Source organism: Filicampus tigris, chromosome 1, assembly GCF_054856515.1.
Source record: "Filicampus tigris isolate MCC_2025a chromosome 1, RoL_Ftig_1.0, whole genome shotgun sequence".
In the NCBI taxonomy this organism is placed as follows: domain Eukaryota; kingdom Metazoa; phylum Chordata; class Actinopteri; order Syngnathiformes; family Syngnathidae; genus Filicampus; species Filicampus tigris.
In genome coordinates this window covers 7339630-7361625 of record NC_141217.1, presented here as the reverse complement: position 1 = coordinate 7361625, position 21996 = coordinate 7339630, and the positions used below count along the sequence as shown (strand labels likewise).

Sequence of the window (21996 nt, the reverse complement as noted above, 5' to 3'; positions counted from 1 at the left end):
AAAAAAACAAAAAAGGGATTCAGATTTTATGCGGTAACACACAGTACTTGTACGTACGTTAATGGCTGGAAGCGGTTTCTAAAAGAGGGAGCACACAACTAGTGAGGGAAATAAATACAGCGAGACAAAGAAAAAGCTTGAGAATCAGTTTTGTTGGTCTAACACTTTTAAAACTGAGAAAACTGCTACAGTCAACGATGTCATTTTTGTCCAGAACGTTCCATCACAAGACGTGCTTTATTTTACAGAATGTACATTGGATCACCAGCAATTTGTTCTTCATCTGCTGGGACTTTGCAAAATGTGTCAGACACAAAACAACCAAACAAAAAGACATGCACGTTCTGTACACAGTCCACGGACAGTCCACGTGTGGGTCCTCTTCAAAATTCATCCAATGTTGGATTGAACTCAACTGTCTTTTTGCGATGCAACTTGTTTTAGTGTGCAGGCTAAAACTGAAAACACAATCGCCAATATATGATTTAAATACTCTCCTGGATCCCTGTGTGGTTAGCTACAACAATTTACAACCCAGATTGTGTTCACTTCAATTAGTGTGCGAGTCTCTTTAGAGGAGCACCAAACTCCCTAAAATCGAGTCAAAAGTAGAGCTACAATATATACAGTGAAACCTCCAAAGTTCAACATTGCAGAATTCAACCTACATTTTCAGGAAAAGTAAAGACTCGTTTAAGTTTCCTAAAGATTACAACACAATTGTTTTGGTTTTTCTTTATCATTTTCTGACAGCCACAGAAGGGTACCAGTGATGGGAAAGAAAAACAAATCCCTGTCCTTGTTGCTCAGTACACTACAGCAAAGTGGATAATACAGAAAAATGAAATGTACACCAGTGAGCTGCATTATGCAGTGAGTCGCCTCCCAAGCACATGCAGAAATCTCACACTGCCCGTACCTCACACAAGTTACATTCTGTTCTTATTTTAAACAATTAAGAATGTTAGTATGTCAAGAAAAAAAAAACTTGTACAGGTACATGTTTTATAATGGTGATAGTTTGACCCTGGAAAAGATTCCTTGCTTTATTTCCAATGGGGAAATTTATTCAACAAAATTCCTCAAGCAAATAGGAAGCTGACCATCGTCCCAGAACCAATTGTATTTGACTGTAGAAGTTCCACTGTAATTTTGTCTCCATCAAATCACATTTTCAAAGCATGTCATTACCTTATGGATCACATATCTTTTGGAGCAAACCGAAAACGTCACATTTTTTGGTAACAAATGTGTGGTGCTGCGCTTCATTTTTGTCTTTAGCAATGAGGTGTCCCAAATTTAATGACATCTCATAGTTGTAAGGGGAGCCCTTGGGGAAAGGAAGAGCTCAATTGTTCCTTATGGTGGCTTTAAAACAATCACTCCCCTAAACTGTCACAAATTCTCCAATCAACTCAGCTCCTCAGTGTCATTTCCTTTTAATTACAACATTTTAAATGACATGACCCAGATGTGCTTTAACCCTTCGGCCTGGCAAACCTTTCTTACATTTGATATTTGCTGTAGAGTAGTATACTGTAGGAAAATGTTGATGAATAGTTGCTCCTTTGCAGTCATTATAATGTGAAGCTATGTCCTTAATTTGAGTGCAATCAAATTTCACATTTAGGTCAATATTAACCTTCTGGATATGCAATCTATGATGAAAAAAAAAAGGAAAAATAGTTCAGTTCGATTTGAAAAGAACGCAAGAAAAGCTGCAAAAGAAGCAGTGTTGGTCGCTGTGAATATTTTAGCATAGCATTCATTGTATGCTACTGTATATACACGACTGACAAAACGTTTGGGAAATTCGGGTTTCAAATTTCAGGAAGAACCTAAAATACACGATAAGCTTTATAAGTGAATTTCAGTTGACCATCTCTGAACTTGGTGAATGTCCAACTGTTCAGTGTTTCAGTACTTTCTGTACAACTTGCTGTTCTCTAACAAGGAGCTAAATGGCAAAATTCACAATGGCTGTTTGATCCATGAATGGAGCAATACATTTTCAAGGTCATCCATTTCAGTGCCTTTCTGTGGCTCTTCTGTTTCTCTGTATCTCTGCGGCCACTTCCCTCTGAGGATCGGTTTGAAGCCTCGCAATTGCAAGCGAGGAACTGTTGATCAATTGTTACGAGTCCACGACTCATCTTGGTCTCATGATGTCAAAACGCAAGGTCAATACGAGTTCGCCTGCAAATGTTCGAATGCATTTTAGATTCATCCTGAATTTTCACCTGAAAGTGGAACATCCCAATTTTTTGGGGTGAGTATGATGCTAAATCAAGGAAAGCAGACCTTGATGATTGTCACTAAACACAAAAACGGATCCTCGAGGGGCAAACTTTTTTTTTTTTCCGTGTGGAATATTTACTTTGTGAACAAGACTCCTATTCAGTCAAAGTTACACATGGACACGCAGCTGATCCTTCATTCCGGTATGCCATCTTACTTCTTTAGCTCCAAAACACTTATTGTGTCTCTCACTCTGAAAGTTTGTCACTAAAATGTAATAAAAAGAAGAACACCTTTTTTAAGATGGAAAGCGCATGCAAATGTCTTTGCCTATGTACAGAGTGGCTAGAATTCATGACCGATGTGTGACTTGGGTTCTAAAATGGACATCACTAAAGTATTGAGTGTAACTTGTGGTCCAACAGAAAGACTTTTGCGAGGAGGAACATGTTCTTTAATGAAACAGGTAGTGTTGGAGACCCCAAAAGCTCAGGAACAACCAAGATCTGTTCGAATAAATGAAAACCCTCGTCATCAAGATGTTGATCAGTTGCTCTGAACATTTTAAGGACTTCTTACTCCTCGTTATGCAACTGTACCCTAATATCCTTTGTTTGATTGATGGAGCGTTGCCTGTTTCTGGCATTTCATTCCTTTCCTTGTTTTATATCTAGAGTCAAGTGAGTCATGAATTCTGGCCCACCCTGAACAAGATGCGTGTGTGTGTGGACATGCAGGCATGCATGTGTGACGTTTGCGCTGGAACGCGTTCAAGCGCTCCTCGGCGCTCTTTGCTGCGGTTTGCTCCTGCTCTTCCTGCCCGCCGCCCTCCCTCCTCCTCCACCTCCCCCTCCCCTTCCTCCCCCGTGCTTGTGCCTCTCCACCACCCTCGCCTTCTCCTTAGCGGCCTGCACCAGCGTGTCGCTGTGGCGGCGGCGGTTGCGAGGCGGGCGGTAGCCGAGAGCGCGGCAGTGCTGGCCCAGGTTCCTCGGGTGAACCAGCGTCATGGCGTCGCCGTACCAAGGCGACGAGGAGGCGGACCAGGTCGTCATCAGCCGCTCGGCCGAGGGGCTCCAGACCGCCAGCTGGACGGTGACGGCGGTCCAGTGGTAGCCGTGCTCCTCCACTTGGCAATGGTAGACACCGCTGTGAGACAGCTCGGCCCGACGGATGAGGACGCCTCGCTCGATCACCACCACCTGCTCGCCTGACATCACCTGCGGGGAACATTTGGTCGAGTGAAGAGTTGGTCAAAGTCACATGACATTGGGCTGACACCATGTGTTGAAAAAAAACGAGCTAGAAACTAAGAGCTAGCTTGACTTTGATGGTAGCAAAACATGTTCCTGAAGCTTTGCTAATTTCTGAAAGGGACTAGCAAAAAAATGCAAAACTAGCTAACACATGAATGAAAAATACACCTTTACTTCTACTGTATGTTTTTTTTTTCTGAATGTTTGGAACGGCTGGTGGTTTTTAGGCTTTTAGGCTAGTCTTTCAAATAAGGCCATGTAGGGGGAATAACTTGCTTCTCTGAATCTGTTACTATCACTGTTAATGCTCGCTGGTTCACATCCCTCCATGTCGCTGCTGTTTTTTTTTGTTTGTTTGTTTTTTTAGTGTGGTACCGAGCAGAGCTGCTTTCTTACTTTGCAAAAGTTCCATTTGCAGATCTTTGGTCCTCAATAAACTTTTTCGCTCTCACGTGTGTTATCTTTTTTGGCTCCCAAGGAGGATTTTTCCAAAAAATGTTGGTTGAACTCCAATCAGTACTAATGTGTTAATATTTCGACTTCCACTTTAATTTTTTTCAAGTTGAACTGAAAATGTGTACCTGGTTTAGTTCAGGGCTGTTCTCTCCTGCTTGCTTGTACCATGTGACAGCAGCGTGCCTGGATCGGGGAAGACACTCTAAGTAGGTGCTGTTGCCCTCGGCAACCATCATCAACCTCTGCTCGGCCTCCACCTGCAATCCGGCTGACACAGAAGCAAGGAAGAGATGGAAAAATATTCAAGTGAGTTGGTGTTCTATGAGGCAGTCTACAATTTGTTGGTGTCTAAATACAACAGATGCAATGTGACTATAAATTTGTCAGGATTGTTGCCACGACAACAACAACCTCAACTATATCATGGCAACTGAATTTTAACTGCAAAATAAATATGAAAGAAACATAAAAAAAACTAACAGAAGTGCTAAATTCATCCCGACATCCTCAGAGGGTTTTTGTTTTATTGCTTCATTGGAGAACAATAATTCACTGATTTACCTACTCGAGACCTCCAGCGCGAGTGCACATGTGAGTGGGGGATTTAGCAGGCCCAAGAGTGGCCTCAGGTCAGACACGAATGCTGACAAGGACCTTCCAAAAACAGTCTTGTTTCAAACATTTACAAGGAGCTCCAGAGCCAAGTGCAGCTTTTGTAATCGCACCAAAATGGTTTCTTCCTTGACCCGTGCCTGCCACTTCCATGCAATTTTGTTAAAATCTCGCATTTTAGCAGAGGTCAGCATTCACACCTATTGTCACCTGTTCATCAGTACCAATGGATGGTTGGTGGGTCCGTCACTAACAAACTCACGTTTTTGCTGGTGGATGGACGACTGTCGGTAACTTCGAAAAACTGATGGCATAAGCGCCGATAGAAGCAATTTTCGGCCGTTCTCCGCCGTAAACCCGAAAAGCAAAGACGAGGGCACTTTAGGGACGAGGAGCAGGAGGAGGAGTAGTAATAGTATAAGAATCGATATAATTTTTGTGTGTAAAATGGTCCAAACTGTTTCTAAATGAAGAAAATTGGTGCGCTGTTACCTTTATAAACAGTTTTTTACCGATGGTACTAAAATAACGGTGGCAAAATCTAATTTAGTGATGAAGGAGCTGCACTAAAAACAACAATGACGGACTGATGGACTGGGCCAGGCTGAAAAAATGAAGGACCGATGACGTTGGACTTCCAGGTCCACCGCTGGCAAATGGCGTAAATTCACTGATGTGCCCATCACTGCATTTTAGCCTTATGTTGTTATAAGACAAAGCGTGCATAAAAACAGGCAAAAATAGACCTTTACCTCCTTGTCTGACACATTGAGTTAATGGATCCTCATCCTCGCCCAGGTGTCGAGCATTCCTCCTGCAGGAAACAAGCAACCAGTAAACACATCATCAAATCATGATTGCATGACATGCTGCGTGAAACCTCTTCTAGAGATGCGCTCATATGCCTGGTCCAAATTGGGTCATCCATACTTACTATTATCTGAAGGTAGCCAAGAAGCTACCAAATTCAAGGTAATTCGAGGATATTTAATTACCCCCATTATTCATTTGCACATTTTTACAGCCCTCTTACATTATTAGATTGGGAGTTGGCAAAGAGCACAGACCATTAAAACAGGGGCAGACGAGGGATGAGTTGGTGGGGGTTCTGTGGTGATGGAAACTGTTCACCAGAGAGATCTGAGTTCAATTGTAATCGAAGCCAGGCTTCAAAAAGGCAGGGCTGCTTGGCACAATTCGAGCCTCGTGTGTTTCTCCTTTGCTCCTTAAATTTAGGAATATCAGTGACAAATTCTCTGTGGTTTGCCTTGCGACAAATCGGAAACAGGGGCCGTACCTGCGCACGGTGGGCATGTAGGGGCTGCAGGCGTGTCCGTCCCACGTGCAATACGGATCTCTGGCCAGGCAGCACTCAGCACAGGCTTCACCGTACAGCTCACATTGGTACAGGCCCAGCTGGGAGATCCCTTCCCTGGAGCCCACAAACAACCACTGCTGCATGGAGATAAAGAAGGAAACGTCACTGTGCGGCCCAAACAGCACGAAACACACGCTGATTTAAACGTGAGCATTTGTATTTGTTTGTGCATGTGTCGTCTCTTTACGACTGTTGTGACTGGGCTCGGGTAACCATGGCAACTGTCCTTCTAGGTGCGCAGATTATGTATGCATGCCACAGTGCGCCTGTCTCATTGGTTGAGTAAGAAAAGTATGCTTAGTTCGTTTTTGTCTTATCTGTTACCTTCTTGTTAGAGAGCGTCATGACAGTCACCGGTGACTTGTGCTGTGAGGAGAACACAAAACAATGACAATCAGTCAAGAGAAACTAAAAATAGCACTGCTGTCCCTCTGTATCTTAATGCAATTCATCCCTTACTAAACACACTTATTCCCCATCTTACACTATAGAAAGAATTCTAGGAGCCAGACATGTAGTCTGGTCGAAGCAAAATAAAAACGCAGGAGGCTTATTTCATAAAAAAATAAAATCAAATGGGAGCCTGCCTTGACACCCTGGGACAGAAAATAATCTATCCCACTGAATACCTGGTATAGTGTGTCGGGTGGTTAACATTCAGGGAGGAAATTGGGAACTTACAATTGATATCATCAAATCATGGCGTGGCTAGTGAATGAACGCCTTCCATGTCCTTGTAACCATCCTCGGTAAAATAGTATCTTTTGACTGGCTCGGTACTTGAACCAGGAGGCCGTAATAGAACGAAAACAGATCAATTGACTCAAAGAAAGAGAAAAGAGATGCTGTACACTACCTGGAAGACCTCCAGCTGCTCCAGCGTTACCTCCTGACTTGGACCATGTTCTCTGGGCAGATGGATGGCCTTCAGCACCAGGCCAGAGTCTGCAGCAAAAATAACATCACATTTTAAACATGACAAAAACCTGTTGAATGAAATGAAAAGACATCTATTTCTACAATCAGGCTTAGCGTACCTGTGCCGATAAAGAGGACATCGTAGGTGCTGTCCACGGCTTCCACTCTGTCCACCAGCAGTTTGCTAAACTTATAGTGAACACCCACTCTGACAAGAAGGGGGCGCTCTCCTAAGGGCAACACATTTTCCTACACAAGTGCAGAAATGTGCACAGTATCTAATGAATGCAAGTCATCTCCCTCAGAGGTATTTACACCAAAACACAGCGTTAACATCAGTGTCATGAAATAAAACACGAGTTGAACCTCCAGCAGCGGGTGAGTCCTGCTGAAGAAGATGACATCATCCGGATATTCCCTGGTAGAACTGTAGCTTCCATATGTGCTGCTGGGACACTGTGATAGGAAAAACAAGGTCAGGGAGTCACTTTTATGACTCCAACTATACCTACTTCCCCCACCAATGAGGTCATCATTTTGTTTATGTGCGTTTCAAGGTTTATGGGTGTGTCTGTGGCAGGATTACATGAAACAATTTCTTGGACGAGGGCCATTCAAATTGTGTTGAACCAAGATTCTCCCTCAATCTCCTGTCCCGTGCTCACACCGACATCGTAATAATGGTGACATGTACATAGTCCACATGCATGTGCCTATGAGTGACCAACCATGCTTTGGGTATTTTTTTTTACTCTGGAATATTAGTTGTTATATGTATTTCTAGTTCATTATCATGAATAACTGGCGGGAAGAGTAATTGCAATATAGAGCCTAATGTGCGTACCCCCTGAGATACAAATTGTTTTGTACATGTAGATGAGTACCCTAATTTGTATATTGTCAATATTCTGGTTTGTTTGTCAACAGAATGATACCAGAATAACTTCACAGTTAAACACTTGGCTCTGCTCAGATTGTCTTGTCAAGTTGGTTTTCCACTTTAAAACGTTCTGCAGGAAGCAGAGAAGACCGCACTATCTAGTTGAGAGACTCTCACGGGTTAATGTGCGTGCACAAGTCTGAACCAGAGAAGACTGAGGAAAGCCAGAAAACTGATCCTTGCAGCAAAGTGTAGACTGTGACGTGTACTATTGTATCGTTCAGACTACAGCAAAAGTGAGATTCCGTTAGCATGTGTGATTATTTTTGCTATACATAGATACTGTATATATGTTGACACATCTGCTTGACCGATGGATTTTTCAATAAAAAAAAGTGTCAGTAGTGTCAAGCTGAGTAGGTACTATGCAGTGAAAATAGGCCAATAGTAAGGGGCTAATGGAATTTTGGTGCGGATCTTGATAAATGACCAAAGTGGATGTCTTTGTCTGTTTCCACTTAACCTCGCATTTCTCATTAAATAATTCATAAATCTCATGAACATGCTGGAGACATATGCGGGAGGTTGGCACGATCTATGAGAATAAACATTTTGGGACGCACGATGATTCAGCCTTGGTGGAGGATTGAACTCTCCTCAGTGGCATTGGAACTTATGGCTTATGAGAACTGAGGTCTGAGTTTGAACTCACAGTTCCAGGACGTGGGTAGGGCACCTTGCCAGTAAACTCTGCCCACTTATACTGCGGCCCCTCTTTGTGCAGAAAGTTTCCTTTAAAAGCCCGAACCACATCCTCCATCCGGTAAACACACACGGCCGAGCCATTGAGGATGTCGCTGGGAACAAAGACGGAAAGAAAGATCACAGGTAAAGTACAATCAGGTGACACTTTTAGCACATTTTAGCAGCCTGCGGGAACGGGTATGCAATCGCAGAGCGGACAATTAAAAAACAGAAAAAGGCGTTCACTGCATGCACTAAACGTGGAGCTTTGTGAGTCATTGTGTTGTTTTTCAGTAACCACTCACAGAATGTGCTCCAAAGTCCAGTTTGAAAAAATGTCCTACTTTCTACCCATCATTCCGCACTGTAGCAATTAGAGTGGTAGGGAACGTTTTTAGAGGCCTTTAAAGTTGGAGATGGTATACATTAAGTGCTTGATTGCCACAGCAGTGAACAGAGAGCACGTCATTCATTTCAACAACAACAAAAAATGACTTTGAAATGAACAATTTCACTGAGAAGGGAAAATATTTCAGGGGGAACAATATAGAGCATGTTCAATAAGCTACTTGTCCGTGCGCACACCCCAAAATGAACTTGACTTGTATGCGTGGGGTCACGAGTGTGTCATGGAGGCCTTTCCATTCAACTCATGCAATGACCTTCATGAAGCTATGCAGTTTCACCCCTCCCCTTGGTTTTTGTCAGTTCCTGCTGAGCATCCACAGACTTTCTCTCAAAACCCCGAGCCAGACACCCGACAGTGTCACCTGTCATCACACTTGTGCTGCCACTGATTATTCTAACAACATGTGAGAGAAAACTGGGAAAGGACTCAAGATCCCCCGAGGTTACAGTGAAGCGCAACTTCATTTTCAGGAAATGTGGTAAATTTGTTCATCAAATAAAGACATGGTCAGAACAGAACAGAGTCAAGTCAATAAATGAGTTGCTAAGCAGTAAATGCTACAAAATGTTTTCTGTAAATAAACGTGATTTTAGTGGGTTTTTACAAACACTGCAAACAACTCTGAAGAGTACAATTAAGAGTGAAAACAACATGGAGGTTTCGTGGCTTCCGCCGATATTAAAGACCACTATAGTAAGATCACCATTGTCCTCTCCAGGTTCCAAAGTCTGCATTAGTGCGGGGTGATGCTTCTCCATCATACCCTCAACCCCACGTATTTATATTTCCGGAGCCTTTCACTTTTACACCACAAGATTTCCAACACATATTCCTAAGCAAACTTCGTTCTCTGTCTCAGCCCAATACCACCACAACGAGTAATGCTTAGTTGAAGAAGGGTGACGCGCTGTGGGGACCCCTAATGGAACAAGCTGAAAGAAAAAGAAGAATACGATTTTGGATAATGCTTGCTCTTAATAGCGAAGATAGATGTTGCCTTGCCATGAGATGTGCAGTGTGACCATCCAGAAAACTAAAAGCTACTGTCACAGCATGACCGGTGATGATGCTGTAGTGAGCAGCATTTCATAACATGAATATGTTCAATTCAGCAGTCAGTGACACAAGGTCCTGCAGCCAGTGTGAATCCCACAATATGTTGCATCATCCCTGCACCGCGCGCACACACTGAAGTGCGATCACGGTGGGAATTGTCACAGATGATCTATTTTGTTGCTCTGTGCAGGGATGCGCAAAAATCTCAAGAGGCATTGCTTAAGCCTTATTTGGTGCCTCGATATTCGCAGCATACTTTCTTTACAGTTCCCTGACTCACGCTCATGATTTTTCGTGCAGTCCCGAAGCTAAATATAACAGCGGCAGTTGATCAATACCCATGATTCAGTGTTTTTCCCCTCCACCCTGTGTAATCTCAGATCTCGCCTCGCAACGTGATTTCCTGCCGACTCCCACCCACCATCGTGCTGGCGTTTACCAGCCTGGCACGCAACGCGATTACAAAACAGTGTTGAGTGGTACCTTGAAGTGGTAAACAGGCCGTAGATGAGTGGGTTCTTCTTGTCTTTGCCATGGAGGATAAAGACGTCCTCTGTGGTGAGAGAATGATGAAGAGCGATATCAGGAGACACACATTCTTAAAGCCAACAGACAGAATTGTATCATTTGCTTTCAGAAATTCCAAATAACATTGCGTGTCCAATGGACATAAAATCTTGGGATCTATTTTTTTAGACCGCGCCCGTGCGCTCGTCATAAAAACTGGCACTTCCTCTTTTTCATGCCAGAGCATGTCCAGTTAGGCGTGTTTGGGAATTTGGTAAATTGCGCTGCGCCATGCTGGGCATTCCAGCGGACCAAGTGAATGCAGGTCTAAGTTGTGGCGCAGGAGTGTGTAATGTGATTTGGGTGAATTTGATCGAGGCACAGGCATACAGATTCTTTGTTCCACTGGTATGTGTAGCGGATGTCATCATATTTCATTTGTTGAAAAGGATTCTGTGCATAATAGAGTCAAACGTTTTTTTAAATAATGACATAATGACAAAACCAACGAATGGATGAATGCATTCCTAGATTTGTGTCATTGTGTATTAGTAAGTGTTTGTGTGGAAGAGTGTTTGACTGTGGTGCGATTCACTCTCTGATGTATGCATCAGTCAGTCTGACTAGTGTGACTAATGACACCAAGTTACTTGGAATGAATCTGTGGCCATTTATAACCAACCACAGTGGGAGAGCCAAGTGCCAGAGCAGCCCCAGGAGAATCAACACCTGCTGTCACATACTCACACACACACGCGCATTGGAACATTTCAGTCTTCGGTCTTCGTGTCGAACGTCGCGGATTAAAGTCAAGTGACGTGTTCATATTACATTGCCACTTACTCCATAGGTCTTTTCTCAAAACCTGCTACCTGTTCTCACCAGCATCAGTACAATATCATCCGTCCAGGTGAATGAGTCTGCCTATTCATTCGGGGATATTGACTGACATGTGGGTCAAACATACGTTATGCCGTTGCGAACCCCCGACATGGTTGCCACCCTTCTAAATACTTGTTACACAACAAATGTTACTTTAAAAATGCAAAATGAAGAATAGATACTAATCTGCAGGCTGTGAGAGGAACGGAGCTTCAACCGCAGCAGCGGACGATTTCGACGGAACGTTCACTAATACCAATGTTAATGTTTTAATTCTTATCATAAAATTGACGTACCTTTACTACAATGCCGTAGTACACAGGTGTCAAACTCAAGGCCCGGGGGCCAGATCTGTGGCCCGTGAAGGCAGATCATGTGTGCATGTTTCTTTCAAATTATCTTCACTTTTTACGCCTCATATTGCAAGCATTTGTTACCAATCCCTCTTTTAAAATAATTTGAAAAATAGTCGAACAAACTATTTACTGCAGGGGTGTCCAAACTCGGTCCTCAAGGGCCGGTGTCCTGACTGTTTTCCATCAATCCCAGCTGCAACGCACCTGTTTCAAGAGATCATGATCGTGATCAAGCTTCTTCAGAGCTTGCTGATGAGCTGATCATTTAAATCATGTGTGTTGCCGCAAGCAGAATTGGAAAATGTGCAGGAAAGCGGCCCTTGAGGACCGGAGCTGGACACCCCTGATTTACTGGCTTTTGATTTCAAAACCAGTTAGCGATCATTTTGTTGTGTATATGTGTTAATATGAGGCAATCATACATTTATACGGGTTCGCAGTCATAACGGCCCTCCGAGGGACACCACAACTCTGATGTGGCCTGCCACAAAAATGAGTTTGACACCCCTGCTGTAGTGTCTTAAATCCATAAATCCACTTGTGTTCTTGTTGGTCGATCTCGCGCTGGGAACCAATCACGCGCCTTTTATGAGTGCCTGCGGGTATGTACAAAGCCTCCGAGTCAATTCATCTCTTTGAAACTATCCGTCTTTCTGCAATATGCCTGCCGATATGGCTGTGGTGTTTCATTTTTAATTTGTTAGGGATCACTGCATATTAAAATGTTTGAGTGAGTTGATTTTTGTAATTAACAAAAAGACTAATAAATGCACCATGTGTTCTTGCACTTCATGTTGGTTTGTTTGCTTGGCCGTTTTGTGCACGGGAGCCCTTTGCACAACAACAACAACAACAACAACAACAACAAATCACAGTACGTTGTTATTTTGTTATTTGCTTCAAACTCTTTGTTTTTGAATAGTGGATCTTTTATACATGCATTTGAGCATGAAAATATAATAAGCTAATTGATGTACAGTTGTTCAATTAAAAAATATACGTACTGACATATTGTGTCCATATTAAACATGGCCTTTTCGTCATACATCTGGTTAAGAAGGGTGTGGTCTTATGTGTCCCCCTGGTAGTGCTGATGAAAAAATGTGGCCCCAGTCCATCCCCGACATGGGCCTACTCCCTCTAATTTTACTGCTATGAAATGTGTTTAGTTTCATTGAATTGTGCCGTCCAGCATATTTTGACATATTAAATGACTAACAATAGATTTGTGCACTTATTAGTCTACAAGCAAAAACCAAACCTTTTATGTTAGTTTGCACAACACACAAGCAAAAAAGTTTGACGTATTGTCCTTTTATCTGACAATGTTTTTAGTCTGCTTTGCTGTGATCATCTATGAGTGTGATAATATATTTTGAAAACCCGTTCTTAAGTCTTTGTAAAGGAAGAGTTGAGATGCAAAGAAGTGCAGGAACGCATGCAGCACCGTGGACTGAAAGTGATTTCAAAGAATTCCGTTATTTCTCCCCCCTCCTCTATTCTGCTCCCCTATTGTCTCCCCTCCTCTGATGGCAGACCGCAAAGCGTCTGGCTGTTCCCACATTCTTGACGTTCCTTCTGCTTCAGGTGGCCCCCATGGACGCATCGGTCCCTGGATGAAAATTAATCTTATCTCAAAACATGCACGCCTTCACACACTCAAACATAGAGGGACAATTTGCTTGTGAAATGTCAGACAGCAAGAATTTAGTATCGCAATTGACATAAAGGTTAACCACCGCAACTGACTGTTGATGAATGAACATGCCATGTCCTCTTAGAAAACTGCCAATCAAGTCACCACAGCTGGGTATTCAGTCTATGTGACGGACCGGTCCGTCTATCCGTCACTGACGGACGCCCGTTTTGCTGACGGTTGACGAATAACGGGAACAATTTTAAAATAGACGGATTCAGCATGGACGGAAACCCCTTTATTTAGTCTGTCATTCATTTGTAGTCCATCATTAGTCTATTTTTCACAGCGAGGCTTCGATGGCCGCGGTGAGGAAAATAATGAGTTGCTGTTGCTAGGGGGACAGATTTGAGTGAGGGACCAGGCTGTGAACAGGCTTCCAAAGCGCAGTGAGTCGCTATTTCTGTTTCAAACATCGTCCAGAGGGGAGGGATTGGGGGGTTGGGTGCCAGTGATAGTGAAGTCGGACTTGCCGATGGTCAATTTCTAGTGAAACGTCCCGCAAGTCACTATAGTTTCACTTGCACTTTAGGATTTATTAAATATACCATAGTTGTGCCTACTGGTACTATCACAATGTGACAAGAAATAATGTGAATTTGACAATGTGGGACACCAACCCACTATAACGTACGTGCATCTCAGTGCTTGCAGAATATATGGAACAAACAGGTAATCTCATTTTGCATCATTTAGTGCACGGCACAATCGAATTTCAAACAATAATGCTCGGCTAATCTTCGTAGCCAATTTAGCTTACCATTCTTTCAATGTCTTTATTATATGTTTAATTACTTTACTTGGATTTCATTTGGTATTTTCTGAAATTACTTTCCTTTAGGCCTTTAACATTCATAACAGTCTCCCTTTATTACCTACTTAAGTGTAAAAAGAAGCTAAACACACGAAAGCGAGAAAACCACTTCCTAAACTTTAACCATTGGTGCTGACAGTATAATGGGGACACTGAAGTCAATGTTCTGAATGTTAGTCTGCTTCTACATGTAATTACTACTTCTCTTGCGCCATTAATCTACTTCAATCCCCTGAATGAAATTGCTCCCTTTAAGGAATGAAGTAAATATTACAAAAAGTCGCAAGAAGCCAAAAAACAGTTTCTCGCGTGACGTCATGCATGCATGCCTGACATGACTGTATAACTTAAGGGTCTGTAGAGGTTCCACTGTATTTGTGGTGCTTGCTAGGAAATTAAATTGCACGGGACTGTGCACAACAGGAAGCCAGTTTAAAAAAATAAACACAGACATGCACCTCAGAAACATGTTGTGTAGTTTGGATACGCCCAATAAGAACACCTCAGAATCCAGCTCCACATGACAAAAAATATTGTCAAAACTTGAGAAGACGCATATACTAAGATTTTTTTTCTCTCGGACTTTAAAGAAGACATCTCTCATATTTACAGTCCAGCCTGTCAAAAAGATGTACTTTTATCACAATGTGACGAGTTTAAATCAGGTCTGATCTAGTGCTGCTCTGCCTGAGTTCTGCCTCTGCCCTCATCCTGATGATTTATTATTTAACTTCAGCAAATGTAACATGACCTCCTTCACGCAGGAGGGAAAGTGAAGCACACGCACAGACATTCCTCCAACACAAGTAAATGAACAAAATAAAAGAAAGTCCTTTTGCTTTGTGACTACAGTGGAGTCAAAGAAGGTCGTTCGTTTATTATCGAGGAAGGAGAAATGGTCAAAAACCTCAAATCGGCGGACATGCACTGGTCCATCAATTTAGCTTGACCCAAAAATCTATATTTACAAACACAATTAGACATTCACAGTGTATGCCGCGCTCTAGAATTGTCTTCCGCTAGAATGCATGAGAAAAAAAGATGACAAGTTAAATATAGCAGTGGTGCCAAACTTTCTTTTATGCCACGGGCCGGTTCACGCAAGTGCATGCCTTTCACGGACCGGCAACCATATTAATCAATAATCGCTGGTAAAACAATTTCAAACTGTTGGTATTTGCATTCATTCCAAACAAGGTAAGGATAATAATTAGGCTACTCTTGATCGAATAAAATTCTAAAAAGTATATAGTCCGACCATTTTGAATCCTTTGAACACAAACCATTGAACATTATTTTTAAACACTAAGCGCCAGTATGAGTATGAGTGCCACAAAATCCGAAACGGTTGTCAGTCTGATGCAGTGCGGTTCTACACTAATACAAACGTCAATCAAACATTTACTGTTATTGGCTTTATAATTTGGGAAAGTACTTAGTTTTCATAGATTCTGCAAATGCACTGTCCCTATTTTTTTTTTTTTAATGCTACAGCTGTCCGACACCCTCCCCAGTGAGTTTCTTTGTCTCCGTATCTGTCCTCCTTTTCCCAATCTCTTTATCTTGTGACCAGGTGCTCAGCCCCCATCAGACAACCCCCCCCCCCCCCCCCCCCTTTCTGCTCAAATCCACCTGGGCTACTCAGGACCCTTCCGGGCTGCTCTCGTTTTTCTTTGTTTCTCACTTTCACTACGAACCCACATCCCGTCCTTGTCCTCCATGCCTCCCACCTCGCCGCTGTCTTAATCATTCCATCTCCCCCGTCCATCTGTCTATCTGTCTGTCTGGCCTATTTTCTCTCTGGAGGATTGTTCTTGTGTCTTCTTCCCTCAACAAAAAAGCCAGTTGCCCCCTCGGGGAAGGTAGTACTGTCTATCCTGCAGCCCTGCAGTATCAACCCTATCTTCCTCCTCCTCCTCCTCCTCCTCCTCCTCCTAATAATGGTCTCGCCGTAGCCCCCAAGGCAGCCCCCATTCCGCCTCCCTCTCACCCTGTCGCCATGAATGCCAACATACCTTCTTCCCTTTGTCACCTTTGTGGCCACACTGCTAATGCGCACTCTCATTGTCTTATTGTACCATTAATAGACTCACTTCCATCTCGTCTGCTCCTTTAGCCCTCCAGGCTGTTGGCCTTGTTTCTTCGATTGCTCCATCTTTTTTGTCTGACACATTTTTGTGCCCTGTGGCCATGGCTGACATCCTCCCACTTGATGTCCTTCACTCGCTTTCCCTCCTAAAAGTCCAGACCACTTTACAGGGACAATAACGTTAAAATGAGGCTGTTTGACCCGTTGGTTTGTTGTTCTGACTTAAAATAATCCTTTGCAGGAGTTGAACTTTCACCATCAAAAAGGAGAAAAAGGTTTTGAGTAATATTTTAAGCATGAGTGCAAAAAGAAGTTGCACATCTGTGCTGTTGTTCATAGCAACAACTTAAAAACAGTAAAAAAAAAAAAAAGTGTCATGTATGGCTTGATGGGTTTCTTTTTGTGTTCATCGTTACTATTTTCCGCATTATTTTCCTTGTCTTATTCAACTAAATATGTTAGGAGCTCAAATGGTTGACTTCAATGTAAATGTCCAGGCTTCCAATGTTTCTTTCAATCAAGAATATTGTCGCTGTCCAAATGATCACTCTTAACTCTTACATATTGTCCAATGACAACCAAGTTATTACAGTTTTTTTTTCTTTTGAATGTATGAAATATGCAAATATTTTAGTGAGAAGTTTCTCTTTGTGACCTGTCAAGTATTTTCTGTCCACCACACCCCCTCGTAAAACCTCCATGTCGCCCCAACACCTCCATGTTGTTCTCCTCCTTGAGCCACATTAGCGTGTTCCAGCGCATACCAATTAACCTCGATCCCCTCCTTGCCTTGCCATCACCCCTCACACTCCTTCCGCTTCATTTCACGTGTGTGTGTGTGTGTGTTGTTTGAGGGGGCAAATGTCTTCTGCCCGGCTTGGCGCCATCTCCGGTCCTTGCCTCTGGTTTCATCCTCCACCTCCTCTATCTTGGGATGAAACATGTGAAAAGTTTGCTGGATTTATTGCCCCCTCCCTCCTCCAACCATGCCTTCATCATCGTTGCCTCCCCTTCTCATCTTAAGTTAGATTGTACTTCTGACCGGCCGGCTCCTTAATCAGCTCTGTGTGGAGGAGATAACGGCCTCAACTCCCCAATTCTCACCTTCTCGCTCTCTTCTTTAGCTTGCCCCCTCCAACTAAAGCTTGGGCTTTAGCTCATCTCCCCCCCTCTGCTTCGTCCTCGGGTCTGGTCAACACCCCTCGCTTTAACCGCCACCCTCTCCCTCTTGTCCTGCTCCATTGTTTCTCCTCTTCACCTCCTTTGAAGCCCTTCTTTTCTCCTCCTCTTCTGGCAAGCGGCCATTTTCCACCCCTCTATCCTCCTGTGTTGCTTTTGCAAAAACTCTTCCTACAATTCACGCAAGCTATGATGGATCGGAGAAGCCCAATGGAGGCCTCAAACGCAATCAATCTTCCTTGTTATAACAAAGCATCGTTTCATGCCCACTCACGGAGAAGGTGTTTCATTGGTGAGGTAATAAAGTATTAAACAACACTTGACAGAGTAATGTGACAGTGTTTGTGTTCTGTTGGATGAGTCATGCATGTCATCTCAAGGCCTCTTTTGCCTATTTCTCCTTTCTTTCTTTGTATGCTTTGTTGAAAATTAAGACATTTCATTCCAGTAACTTTGTTTTTGAAGCGGAAGTCAACACAAAGGTATTTTTTTCAAGAATGTGTTCCCAGCAGGCCCACTAGTTGAAGCACGGCATTCTGATGGATTTTGCGTTTGTGGAAAAAGTTAAGCAGCAAAGTGCACTCGTTTTTAGCCATTTGCGGGGGCGGCCATTTTGTCTTCTGTCGACTAAAAAGGACATCACAACTACTCGGGGCTCAGGTAACGACCAATCACAGCTCAGCTTCAGAAAACAGATCCGCCGGGATCGGTCGTTGTGATGTCACAATAAATGCATAGACCTTTTAGTGATAACACAAGGGAAAAGAAATACTCATAAAAATGTACAAGTAAGGTTACCTATACACATTTGATTATTAATAATAGTCGCTAGTAATTATTTTTGCACATATATTATCGTTAACAATATTAAAATGGTATGATTTCTTGGGTATATTATCTCAAAACCTTTACAAATTTGAAGTTCCAATGCTTCCTTGTAGAGCAAGGTGGCCAAGTCCGGTCCTCAAGAGCCTCAATCCGGCCTGTTTTAGGTTTATCCCTACGGCAACACACCTGATTCAAATGATCAGGGGGTTCTGTTTCATTTTTGAGAGTCGTTTCACTTTTATGACCCAAAACAAAAATACATGTATTATTTGTGCGTAAAATGGCTTCATCGTTCTTGTGTTGGTCAGAGTTCTTGTTCAAATAGATGGTGGCTATTTTTGCATTTGGATCACAACTCCAGAGCCACACATTACTTCTCCGCAACAGCCGAGTGGCTTTCCCGTGTCTGGTAGCACTTAGCAGAAGGCCTTTCAGTCAAAAAAGGCAGTGAGAAAGTCATCTACAAGACAGAAAACAGTAAACACACCCGACTGTCTGTGTTTATGGTTCAGTGGACGTTTGACTCATAGTTTCACGTGTTGCATCAACACTCAGAAGAACAGGAGTGGAACCGAGTGAGTGCGTGCACTATGAATCCAGAATGACGTACGTGTACAGCAATCTTGTGCCACGGGGGAGTGATCGCTTGAAATGAAAGCCAACTGTACCGTACTTGTGTCTGCATTAAAGGCTGTAATTGCGAACGTACGTTTTTGATGACTATTTAAAATGATGACAGACGCTTTCAGGTTTGAAACAGTTCATCCGTAAAGTACATCTTACAGTCAGTGGGAAAATTTGTATAATTTTATTTCGTCCATTTCAGTTTCACGAATCACAGGATAAGATGCCGGCACATACCTGAGAGTGTATGTTGTTTGATGATGACTGGTGGGTATATATAATTAATACAATGTATAATTTTATTTCATCAATTAATTTCATTATTGTAATTTGTGAAATAATTCAAATGTACCTATTTTAAAACATTCTGATTTCACTCAAGCTACATTTTACACGTTAATGTCAAAACGCTGTCTTGAATCTCACTGGACTGCAGCAAACCTCGTGATTTCTTTTTCAATGGGTTTTATTGATGATTTATTTTTAAACAACTCCAAACTACATGAAAATTGGACTTAAGCATTGTCTTTTCAGTAAATCCTTTTTTTTTTATTAAGGCAACAGTTTTGTGACTTCGCAATTAATTGCATATTTATTGAAAATTGCCCAGTTAAAATTTCATCATAACCTATGACTGCTAAATTCTTGCGCGAGCATGCCGCATTTGTAAGCCTTTAGAGTAACCTAGATGTTATTTTGAGTCAAGATTTACAACATTCATCCAATGATGTTTATGAGCAGCAGCTCTGTGTCTATTCAGAAGACTGTGTAAACAGTCCTGCATTAAATGAGTTTGACACATAAACCCAGACGCGCCTGGTGAGATTCAGAACCAAAGATGACCCGAGCAACATGCTGGACTATAAACAATCCGGGAGATCTGCAAAAGTCTTGAAACATCGGGTTTAGACATAGTTGGAGGTTGAAAACCCAGCCTTGTCCCCGTGGCCTACATGCATGGAAATGGCCTTGACCCCCGAAGCGAAGGGTTGTGGGAATGCTTCTTATGGAGCTTGTTTAGTGTCACCTGACCGGCTCACGAGCTCACGCAATCACACATATAGCCAGGTGTCAGCCACTCTTCCCCGCCATGAGGGACCAGCAGATGCCTCCAGGCTTTATGGAATTTGTAGTGTTTCTGTGTGGTTAAGCGTGGCATAAACACAGCACTGACAGCATTCTTAACCTGATGGCTTAATCCCCCGTGGACGGGCTTTTGCGCTTTTTGCAAGAGTGTCTGTCTGTTTGTGTTGCTCACAAACAAATCTCCATGCCGGTTTATCAGATGTGTAAAAACGGAGCCATGCTGCTAACAAGACCAAAGTTTGAGTTTGTAAGTGTTTGTGAGAGTCTGAGTGCAAGTTTGGACGTTTCTTGTGATGCAAGCGAGCCCGGGGATGAAGTGTGCGTGATTTATTCAATGTCTTAATGTACGCAGCATGCTCATTCAGACGGTAAGTGTGTGTGTGTGCACGTTTAGTTTTCAACAAACATAGGGGTCCTGAAGTTTACTTTGTGCGTCCTCCGTTAACAAAAACAGCAGATAAGAGACCAGTCCTGTCTCCACGCACTCCAGATTTCCATATTTTCTCTCTGCATGCCTCTGCGGTGTCTGCAGAGCACAGCAAATATCTATAATGGAAAATATGCATGCACTTACCACAATCTATGATTTATGTCGTGAGTGTGCATTATTTGAAACCAGTAGGGACAGAGTGACAAGTGTGTCAAATATTAAACCAGAGTACATTTCTTGAATACATTGAATCGAACCCGATTCGCAGTTAAGGGCATAGCCGGCAGACACCAGTTACTGTAAAAAGGCACCCCAGCATAAGGATAAGACTTTAAGAAATTCGATTTATGGATGATGACTTCTCCAGTATTTTTCTGAGTCATTCACTCTACATGCACAAAAAACAAGTGTAAGTGGTGGTGTAAATTTGGTCGAGGCGCAGATTCTGGCTGCCCCCCTAAGTCAGTCCCCCCACTCCCCGCGCACCCAGGCCGGGTATATTCCCGGGCCGAATTTTGATCCCAGTACGTCCCTTTCGCTGAAGCATTGCTCAAAGTGCGCAGTCGCACAGGTGTTGCGGCAATGCACAGTAAGATAATTAGATCAGCCACGTCAGCACCGGCGTCTGGGACAGCGACAACTGCTTTCAACACAGTGTGGACGGAGAGTGAATTTTTCAACTTCACGCTCCAGTCACGACTGGCACCATTCTGCATCTGTTATGCCTCCGATACTATGGCCAAAGCCAGAAAATCTCCCCTTTACACACTGGAGAGTGAGAGAGACAAAAGCCATGAACTTTAGAGGAAAAAGTTACACATATTCACATGAAAACAAAAACATTTGTGTAAAAAAAATAAAAACAAAGAAGAGCCTCTAAATTTGAATGCTTCGGGGAACGACGCCAACCGAAATTTTAGAGACTTATCGTGGCTGATGTAAAATTTGAAATGTTACATGAATATTGTTTGTAGATTTAAAAAAGATCATTACGATGCCCACTGTTTGAACGTGGAATGTGACATTTCTATTTCCGTTATTTTTTAATGGGAAAAACTATTTCTGAATCTGAACAAAAACTGAACAAATCTGAACAAAAACGACTTTTCTGCCTGCTTTCCTTCTGTACCTGTCCAAATGCATTAGGATGCACTTTGTTTGTTCTTGACTCAAATTCATTGCCATTCATCACAGTAACAATCAAAAAGTTACACCAATTTTTGGCCCACACTGTCTACGCTTGTTCATGCTGCACAGACTTAGTGATTTTGTCAATGGGATTCAATAACCCAGTTCAAATATAATATAGTACTGGACTTTTTAACGTTTCCCTTTCAATTCCTGAGAGAATATGTTAAATTCTTGACTTTTGTTTTGCCTGTTTGACATGAAAAAGCTTGCAAAAAAAGAACATCCGGCAAAATCGTTTTTTCTTTTTTTTTTTTTTTTGTGGGGCATGCCCCATTAAAAGTGCAATGTATGACCTACGGCAGATTTGTTCTTTCGAATTCCATAAGACAACCCCAGCAATTCGTTGCCGTTTTGGTTAAAACCTCAGACC

General features: G+C 42.6%; 1 protein-coding gene across 1 annotated transcript in view; it reads right to left on the bottom strand.

Moving 5' to 3' along the window:
• Positions 1–218: 218 nt before the first annotated feature.
• sema3h (sema domain, immunoglobulin domain (Ig), short basic domain, secreted, (semaphorin) 3H) overlaps positions 219–21996 on the bottom strand; it is a 64229-nt gene continuing 42451 nt past the window's right edge. Inside the window, exons 9-18 of the mRNA XM_086049730.1 lie at positions 10428–10497; positions 8448–8592; positions 7222–7311; positions 6975–7104; positions 6794–6882; positions 6262–6303; positions 5857–6014; positions 5312–5373; positions 4073–4215; positions 219–3455 (exon numbers count right to left, since the gene is read on the bottom strand). Coding sequence (XP_085905856.1) covers positions 3009–3455; positions 4073–4215; positions 5312–5373; positions 5857–6014; positions 6262–6303; positions 6794–6882; positions 6975–7104; positions 7222–7311; positions 8448–8592; positions 10428–10497 — 1376 coding nt within the window. The 3' untranslated portion in view covers positions 219–3008. The remainder of the gene's footprint in view (positions 3456–4072; positions 4216–5311; positions 5374–5856; positions 6015–6261; positions 6304–6793; positions 6883–6974; positions 7105–7221; positions 7312–8447; positions 8593–10427; positions 10498–21996) is intronic.